Source organism: Camelina sativa, chromosome 12 (assembly GCF_000633955.1).
Source record: "Camelina sativa cultivar DH55 chromosome 12, Cs, whole genome shotgun sequence".
NCBI classification, from domain to species: domain Eukaryota; kingdom Viridiplantae; phylum Streptophyta; class Magnoliopsida; order Brassicales; family Brassicaceae; genus Camelina; species Camelina sativa.
Genome location: NC_025696.1, coordinates 7,837,134 through 7,846,808, shown reverse-complemented (window position 1 = coordinate 7,846,808; position 9,675 = coordinate 7,837,134). Strand labels below are relative to the sequence as shown.

General features: G+C 36.2%; 2 protein-coding genes across 2 annotated transcripts; both read left to right on the top strand.

Annotated features, from left to right (window-relative positions):
- LOC104730783 (cysteine-rich receptor-like protein kinase 7) lies at window positions 4,524–7,864 on the top strand. The gene is made up of 7 exons (XM_010449999.1): window positions 4,524–5,428; window positions 5,513–5,653; window positions 5,755–5,873; window positions 6,477–6,687; window positions 6,791–7,028; window positions 7,118–7,268; window positions 7,354–7,864. Exons 1-7 carry the CDS (start codon window positions 4,543–4,545, stop codon window positions 7,675–7,677), a joined length of 2,070 nt encoding a protein of 689 aa, XP_010448301.1. The 5' UTR covers window positions 4,524–4,542; the 3' UTR covers window positions 7,678–7,864.
- On the top strand, window positions 8,538–9,194 carry LOC104733287. Its single transcript, XM_010452874.1, has one exon. The coding sequence runs from the start codon at window positions 8,538–8,540 to the stop codon at window positions 9,192–9,194; it is 657 nt and encodes a 218-aa protein (XP_010451176.1).

Here is a 9,675-nt window from a genome sequence, read left to right as displayed (position 1 = left end):
CATATAATACATTAAATTAATAAAACTCTAGAATTTTTTTTTTTTGCATTTGTCATGATTCTAGTATTGAAAAATAGACATGTATTACTCAAGCAATGAAAAAAAATATTATGTATTTAACATCCCACATGGGCTAAAACTTTTAGACAAATGGTTGAGTCATATTAATATGCTCAAATTTACCATAGATCTACTCTCCTAAATTAATATATCATTATAGTATTGAGGGATCAAATTTCACAAGGACTAAAATTTACACAATAGATTAATATATATAAAATTAAGCTAAACCAAATAAATTGTATTAAAAAAAAAAAAACAATAGTAACAAGAGTGTCTTCAATAAAAGGAAAAATTGTGTAACATCCGCAAACCAATAAATGGGTTTTTGGGATGGGTGTCGATCGACACCAAGGGTGGTGTCGGTCGACACCAACAATTTTTGGTTCGACAAATTCGTTTTAATTGTCATTTTGGGTTGGTTTAGTTTAAGGAAACCTTATAACCCGAGTATTTAATGGAAAAATCAACCTAGGGTCGTGAGTTGGGTTGTTGGTCGCCGCTTTTAGAGAGAAAAAGAGAGAGAGGAGCACTTGAGAGTTTGGTGGCTTTTGGGGGAGATCCTTGGCTTGTTTGAGAAATCTGTTGCTGTGGAGTGAAGATCTTGTGCTAAGAACAAAGGAGAAGGCTTCTAAGGGTTGGATTCGTAGTTGTTTGGGTCAGAACTTCCTGCAAAAGAGGTGAGTGCATGACCAGGGCTGATCTAAGCTTGAGCATCCTTTGTTTTGCTTGATTGGTTGTGTTTTGTGGTGTTTTCTTGTATGCTTGTAGGTGGTTGTTGTTTTCCATGAGTTTCCAAGAGTTTTGGGAGAGTTTCGGATGATTTGGAGAATTTGGGAAGCGGTTCTTCGACTTTCGGCTTCGTGTAGAACAAGTTGCAGAGTCGGTGTCGATCGACACCAGGTAGGTGTCGGTCGACACCAAGGAGGAGTGTTGATCGACACTGAGGTAGTGTCGGTCGACACCAATCTTTTCAGCAGCGGCTGATGCTTGTTTTTTCCTAGTTTGTTTGTGTTTGGTTGTTAATTGTTAAACATTGGTTTCTCACTAAGTATTTGTGATAATACTTACGCATCTCAATTGTTGTTTATGGTGTGCAGGTATGTGACGTGGAATCATGGTGATGAGGAGGAGGATGATCTAGGATCTCGGATAATGTGTTATGGATATGTTATTGATGTTGGAACCTTGGATAGAGTTATGCTAGGTTGTTGGATAGAATTGTTAGGAATGTGATTGTATAGATGATATGTTGGTTATGTATTGTTGGTATGTTTCCGCTGTGCATATTGGTTGTTGTTGGTTTATTATTGAATTGTGGTTCAGTTGGTTTAATTAAGTAGTATGTGATGCTTAATTATATATTATTATTATAAAAAAGGGTCGGGTTGTTTCAGATTGTAACGTCCCGACCGTCACCTTGCTTAGTGGACTCATGTCCACTCCCGGTCCATGGGCCAACCTTGATTACTGGACCCCACGTTTACACCCAACCCGTGAGCCCAACCATATTTGACGGTCGGTTTGCTACGTCTGGGAGGCTTTAAAGACTTGTTTACCGTCCCTACAAATCACCACATGATATTTCCCTGTGTTTTGTCCTCACTCGCACAGTTCCGACAATCACTTCCCGGAAGGTCACCTATTCTGAAACTACTCTAGATTAAGCACACTTAACTCTGGAGTTCTCTTAGGATCTTTGGCCGAAAAGATAAGTGCACTTTGGTGACATAGGTGGCCAAATCAATTCTTTTAAAACTCTCTGCAAACTGGGATGTCACAGTTCACTCTCACTAACAGATCGCAACGTTCTCGTTGCACACCAAGACCATCACCCCCGAGGGTATGAGTCCACTCAACTCCACACTCGTCTGGATTCGACTCTGATCCCACTTGTAACGCCCCAACCGTCACCTTGCTTAGTGGGCCAATGTCTACTCCCGGTCCATGGGCCTACCTTGCTTAGTGGGCTTTCCTCACTTGCACATATTCGACAATCACTTCCCGGAAGGTCATCTGTCTTGAAACTACTCCAGCTCAAGCACGCTTAACTCTAGAGTTCTCTTAGGATCCTTAACCGAAAAGATAAGTGCATTTTGGTGACATAAATGGCCAAATCAATTTTTTAAAACTCTTCCACAAACTGGAGTGTCACAGAGATAGACTTAGAGAATTTCTCAGGTAATTCAGAATTGCAAATGGAAATTAATATGAGTAAAAGAGTTTTAAATCTTCTATGAAAGAGTTTATGATTAATCTCTTCAAGCTCGCTACAAAATCTCTCTCCAAATAAAGTTTAGATCTAAACAATGAACTTAAAATCCTATATATAGTCTAAAAACACGATATGGGGCTTAATTGCAAATAGCTGAAATTTCTGGAGCAAATTCAAAACTTGTGCATAAATCTTGTCTAAATTGCTCTAAAACACTCGAATTGATCCCAAATCTCACATGAACCTGCATTGACACTAAAATACTCTAAAAATATCAAAAAAAAAAAAATTAAATAAGACATATATCATGGCCAAAAATCTTAAAAATCTTGATATATCACATATTATAAATAAGGTTATTAAGGAGAAATGTAAAAAATGAAAATACTTATATAAGTGTATCCAAACAATCTTTACAATTAACTAGATGAGTACCCGCCTACATGCGAGTTTGTTTATATATATATAAACATTTATTGCAATACCTTCTTTGCTTTCTTATATTTTCACAATTAAAAAAATAAAAATTATATATTAACAAACAAAACTTAGATTTTTTGTGAGGAGGCAAAGAATACTAAATTTTGTTTGAAGCTTAAGTAATTTTTGTAGACGAAAACTATTAGCATATTTTTTTAGAAAGTACAATAATCATACCATTTGGCATTTGCACATTTGATTGGTAGACAAAAACATTTAAACATCCTACAATTCTTATCTAAAGATTCTTGTCTAAAACTTAGGTTTTTAGATATTGTATTTGTATTTAAGCTTCTCAACTATATACCATGAGACTCTCAAATTCTTTTTTATCAAAAAGATTTTCATGCAGCTTAGTTAACTCTTTAATGGTTATAATTAAGATAGACAACTTCTCTTCCTGTTAGCTATTCAATTTCTTGAATATAACTCTTAAATCTAATTTAATTTCCTTCTCCTTTGCTCTCTGTATTTTTCTCAACCAACATTATATCATTGATTTAACTATCTTTCATTTGATAGTAAACAAAAATCCGATCTTTTTCATATATTAAATTTTATTTCTCTAAGGACACACTTTCATGAATTTTTCTACAATATTAACCAAATTCCCAATCACTGTCGCAGCCCTTCAAATTGTTGAGAAAATTCTAACGATTAAACCATATGTTTATATATTCATGGTTTATCCTAAGAGGACAAAGCAAATCTTTGGTTTTAATCTTGATATATTTTTATCTTTTGGTGATGCATCTACGTACATAAAGAATACATCAACATGTTCTAAGCCTCTCTAGATTTCTTATATAAATATTAAAATTATTTGTGATATGAAAAATAATAAAAGATATGGAAGATGTTTCAAATTTCTTTTTAATTTTAAATATGTTTGTTTTTTAATTTAGGTGTTTTTATTTGGATTGACAGATGACACTCTCTCCATTACTGAGATGTCACTCAAAGTCTAACGCTTAAACCATATGTTTATATTTTCATGGTTTACCCTAAGAGGACGAAGCAAATCTTTGGTTTTACTCTCGATACATTTTTATCTTTTGGTGATGCATCTACTTACTTAAAGAATACATCAACATGTACTAAGCCTATCTAGATTTCTTATATAAATATTGAAATTATTTGTAATATGAAAAAGAATAAAAGATATGGAAAATATTTCAAATTCCTCTTTAATTTTAAATATGTTTGTTTTTAATTTGGGTTGACAGGTGTACCTCTCTCCACTGCTGAGGTGTCACTCATGTGGAGAGAGTTGAGCAACTTTCATAGTATAGATTCTCGAAATTATCCATATAAGGTTTCACAATTTAAAATATAGATTTTTAGAAGAGTTTGTTAAGATTTAAAATTATGATTCTACTATCATTTTTATTTGATATTTTTTAGTTCCTTTGAATCATCATATAATATATAAAATTTATAAAACTATAGAATTTTTTACAAATATTGAGTGTAAAGTAAGTGTATAATAAGATATTGAAATTGGTTAAATTTTTAATTTCAAATTACTTTACAAATGTTGTATAATAATAAAAAATTGGAAATTGGTTAAATTTTTAATTTCACGTTTTTTTATAATATATATGTACATTTTTAATTATGGTACCCAATATTGTTTATTTACCTATTGATTGTTAAGAAAAAAACAAAAACTACTTTGATTTTGATGGACTTTTCAAAGGGGCAAAACCATCCCTTATTCCACTTTATAAATGGGAGCTCCACAGCGTGAAACAGAAATAGGGGAGAAGTTACGTGTATACGAAAGCATGACTTCGTGCGCCTCTTTCATTTATCTTTTTTTCCTTTTTTCCTTCATCACTAGATTGAGAGCCTCTGCTCAAGATCATACTTACATATACCACAACTGTCCTAACACAACAACGGCAACGGCAACGGCAACGGCAACGCCAACGTATTCATATAAAAGCACTTACTTCACCAATCTCAAAACCCTTTTGTCTTCCCTCTCTTCACGCAACGCTTCATACTCTACCGGATTCCAAAATGCCACGGCGGGACAAGCCCCGGACAGGGTCACGGGACTTTTCCTTTGCCGCGGAGACGTCTCCCCGGAAGTTTGCAGAAGCTGCGTTGCCTTTTCAGTCAAAGAATCCTTAACTATGTGTCCCAATGTGAAAGAGGTCGTGCTCTATTACGATGAGTGTGTGCTTAGATATTCTCACCTGAATATTCTTTCGACTCTTAGGACCGATGGAGACTATACCCAAACTAACGGAAAAGTTATTGCCACAAACGAACAAGACCGATTCAGAGAAACGATTTTGTCCACGATGAACGAAGCCGCCAACGAAGCCGTGGCCAGCCCAAGAAAATTTGATGCGAGGAAAGGCCATTTTACTGCGTTCCAGATTTTGTACGTACTAGTTCAGTGCACTCCTGATCTGACGAGACAAGAGTGTTTTAATTGTCTGCAATTTAGCATCAATCAGTTACCCTTTACATATATCGGAGGAAGACTTATTGTGCCGAGCTGTAATTCAAGATACGAGCTTTACTCTTTTTACAACGAATCCGCGATTACAACACCACCATTGCCACCACTATCGCAACCACCAACACAACCATCGGTTTCTATTCCTCCGGTGTCAGCTCATCCTCCTCCTCCTCCTTCTCCTTCTCCTTCACAGCCTGGTGAGAGCTTTGGGTTTTTTCATCTTTCAGAATTAACAATACTAATATAGAAATATTAAAAACTTTGGTTCGTTTGGAACGCAGGGAAACGTGGGAATTCAACTTTGTTAATAGTAGCCATTATTGTATCTGTCGTAGTGGCTGTTCTGCTTTTCATTGCTGGTTGTTGTTTCTTTACAAAGAGGGCAAAGAAGAAGGCTTATGACACTGCACCCACGTTTGATGGTAAAGATTCAGCTAACAGATTTATTAATGTCATCGATTAGCTTCTTTTTTTCTTTTTTTCTTTTTTTTTTCTGATTGCTAAGACTTTTATTTTGCATTAGGGGATGATATGACAACTATAGATTCGCTGCAACTTGATTATAGAACAATTCGAGCTGCAACAAATGATTATTCACACAGTAATAAGATTGGTCAAGGTGGTTTTGGTCAGGTGTATAAGGTATATATATACTGCTATTTTTTTTATTTTTTAAAAAAGGATTTCTAAAAATATAATCCCTTAAATTACTATTTTATTCAACTTCACCCTTAGGCCCCGATTGGTAATGGCTATTACTTATGGCTGTAAAGACTTTAACTTTAAAATTTTAGTTGTAGAGAATTTGGCTGTAAATGTTTTGACTGTAGAAACTTTAACTGTTAAATTTTGATTGGTAACAAATACTTTTAAAACTGAAACTGTTACTTTTATTATTAAAATATATTAAAATGATGATAATGAAAATAAAAATAATTATTATTAAAATGAATCTTAAAAGAAGGAGAAAAAAATAAGAATAATTAATGTGTAAAAATAATTTATAAAAAATTTAAAAGTGTTTGTTACCAATCAAATTTTAACAGTCAAAGTTTTTACAGTCAAAACATCTACAACCAAATTCTCTATAGCTAAAATTTTAAAGTTAAAGTCTTTACAGCCATAAGTAACAACTGTTAATAAAATAGTTTTTTTTTATTTTTTAACGAAAAATAAGTGCAAGGCTGTGTACTTTTTCTAATTGAAATTCCATGTAAACGATAACGAGATGATGGTGATGGATAGGGTATATTAACTAATGGGACTGAAGTTGCGGTGAAGAGGTTGTCAAAAACTTCGAGGCAAGGTGAAACAGAGTTCAAGAACGAGGTTGTTGTTGTTGCGAAACTTCAACACAGAAATTTGGTTAGGCTGTTGGGATTTTCTCTAGAGCGAGAAGAAAGGATATTGGTCTACGAGTATGTGCCCAACAAAAGCCTTGATTACTTCCTCTTTGGTCAGTTACATTGATAATTTTGTTTCAATGATTCAAGTTAGTCAACCTTAAAAATTGGGGTTTCAAATCTTTAGAGCCAACTATAATTCGTGTATATGCACAGACCCTACAAAACAAGGTCAGCTGGACTGGGCTCGACGACACAAGATCATTGGAGGAATTGCTCGGGGGATTCTATATCTTCATCAAGATTCACGGCTCACTATCATACACCGTGATCTCAAAGCGAGTAACATTCTCCTGGATGCGGATATGAATCCGAAAATTGCTGATTTTGGAATGGCAAGGATCTTTGGAATGGACCAAACCCAAGAGAACACAAGCAGGATAGTTGGTACCTAGTAAGTCTAATTCCCATGTAACTTTTCATGAGTAAAAGTTTGTGTGAACATTATTTTTCCAAACATCTAAAGTTTTTCACCGATTCTAGCGGTTACATGTCTCCTGAGTATGCGATGCATGGCAAGTTCTCAATGAAATCTGATGTCTATAGCTTCGGAGTGTTAGTTCTTGAACTTATAAGCGGTAGGAAGAATAGAAGCTTCGACGAGACTGACATCGCACATAACTTGGTCACATATGTATGTCTAAAAACGATAAATTTTTATACTTACATTTTACAGTGAACAATGGTTGCAAGAACTGATAGACTACTTGATAATTTAGGCGTGGAGGCTTTGGAATAACGGAACAGCACTAGATCTCGTGGATCCAGTTATTGCAGATGATTACCAGAAGAGTGAAGTGGTTCGATGCATTCACATCGGTCTTTTATGTGTTCAAGAAGATCCTGTAGAGCGTCCGACCTCGTCAACCATCTACGCGATGCTTACTAGTAATACTGTGATATTACCAGTGCCTCAGCAACCAGGGTTTTTCGTTCAGACTGGACCCAAAAAAGAGACGGTTGATTCAAATCAATCTACGACTAGCAAGTCTGTTCTAGCGTCTGTTGGTGATGCTTCGATAACTGATTTACATCCCCGTTGAATGTTGTGTTAACCTTCACGCTTGAACCAATTTGCTATGTTCTGCTTTTTTTTTTTTTTTTTTCATGTATATTATGGTGTTTTCTTTGTTCACGTAAAAATTTTCTTTTCACATATATTAGGGTGTGATGTATTTAGTGTTTTATTTCTATATTTTTTAAAAATATATATTGTAGAAAAGTGCTCAATGTCATATTTGAAAGACATAAATCTGCAAAACACTAGTCTACGGAGAGAATAAATCTAGTGGCAAAAGCCAAGCCCATGGACATATTGGTCGCCGCGCCGGAGCTGATAATGACGTTTGTGGTTGAAGATGGCGTTAACAAATCTTAGCGATCTCGCCTGACTCTTAGTTCGATGCGTGAAAACAATACTTACTACAGTACTCACTATTTCATTCACTTTTTCATTTGGTTTTATAACTGTGGATCCAGTCAGGTGTATATAAACAAAAGAGAGTAATGTGAAAATAACTTCAAAAAAGAAACTAATGTAAAACGGAAGAAACACTTTTAGTATCACAGACAGTCGAAGACGGTCAAAATGCTATCACGGCTCGACAATGATCTTCCCAGTAGCATGACCATCGATACTTTTGGCCCAAGCATCTTCCGCTTTGCTCAGAGGGTGCTTCGAGTCAATCACAGTCTTCAATTACCCTTCTTTCAGTAGATTGACCATATACTCCAGATTCTCAGCTTTTGGGATCAACAAGAGCGGCACCAATTGCTTCTTTGACATGGTTATTTTCTTTACCGCATACGTCCACATAGCACTAGGCCCCAGCGTGATATCTATCACCTTCCCATTTTCCGACAAGTTTGGTTCGAATGTCGAAAACGGTATCCCGTTTGCACAATGGACTACAGCATANTGACAGAGATCCATGAGAAGCTGATCAACTTTGAACTGAAGCTTCAATCACTTGCTAATGCGTCTTCCCCTGTTCCGGTTACTGCAAATGTGGTGGCCTATAAGAACAAAGGTGGTCATAACAACTCCAACTCTCGTCAACAACATCGTGGTGATTCTCGTGGACAGTGGAACTCCTCAAACACCGGTTCACGTGACTCTAGTGGCCGTGGATATCAGGGTCGTTGCCAGATCTGTGGTGTGTTTGGTCACAGTGCATGGCGGTGTTCACAACTTCAAGCTTCGGGTCGTGGCTACTCTCCTTCGAGCGGTGGCTACACACCATGGCAGCCGCGAGCCAACGTTGCAGCCGTGTCATTGCACAACCCTTGGATTTGTGATTCTGGTGCTACACACCACATCACATCTGATCTTGCAAATCTCTCGCTTCATCAACCGTATACTGGAGGTGAAGAGGTCACCATTGCAGATGGGTCTGGTCTTCCGATCACACATACCGGTTCCGCTTTACTCCCTACCCCATCTCTCTCACTTGCTCTTACAGATGTTTTATATGTTCCTAATATTGCTAAAAACCTTATATCGGTTTATCGATTGTGCAATGCTAATCAAGTGTCCGTTCATTTCTATCCGNTTTTTTAAAAATATATATTGTAGAAAAGTGCTCAATGTCATATTTGAAAGACATAAATCTGCAAAACACTAGTCTACGGAGAGAATAAATCTAGTGGCAAAAGCCAAGCCCATGGACATATTGGTCGCCGCGCCGGAGCTGATAATGACGTTTGTGGTTGAAGATGGCGTTAACAAATCTTAGCGATCTCGCCTGACTCTTAGTTCGATGCGTGAAAACAATACTTACTACAGTACTCACTATTTCATTCACTTTTTCATTTGGTTTTATAACTGTGGATCCAGTCAGGTGTATATAAACAAAAGAGAGTAATGTGAAAATAACTTCAAAAAAGAAACTAATGTAAAACGGAAGAAACACTTTTAGTATCACAGACAGTCGAAGACGGTCAAAATGCTATCACGGCTCGACAATGATCTTCCCAGTAGCATGACCATCGATACTTTTGGCCCAAGCATCTTCCGCTTTGCTCAGAGGGTGCTTCGAGTC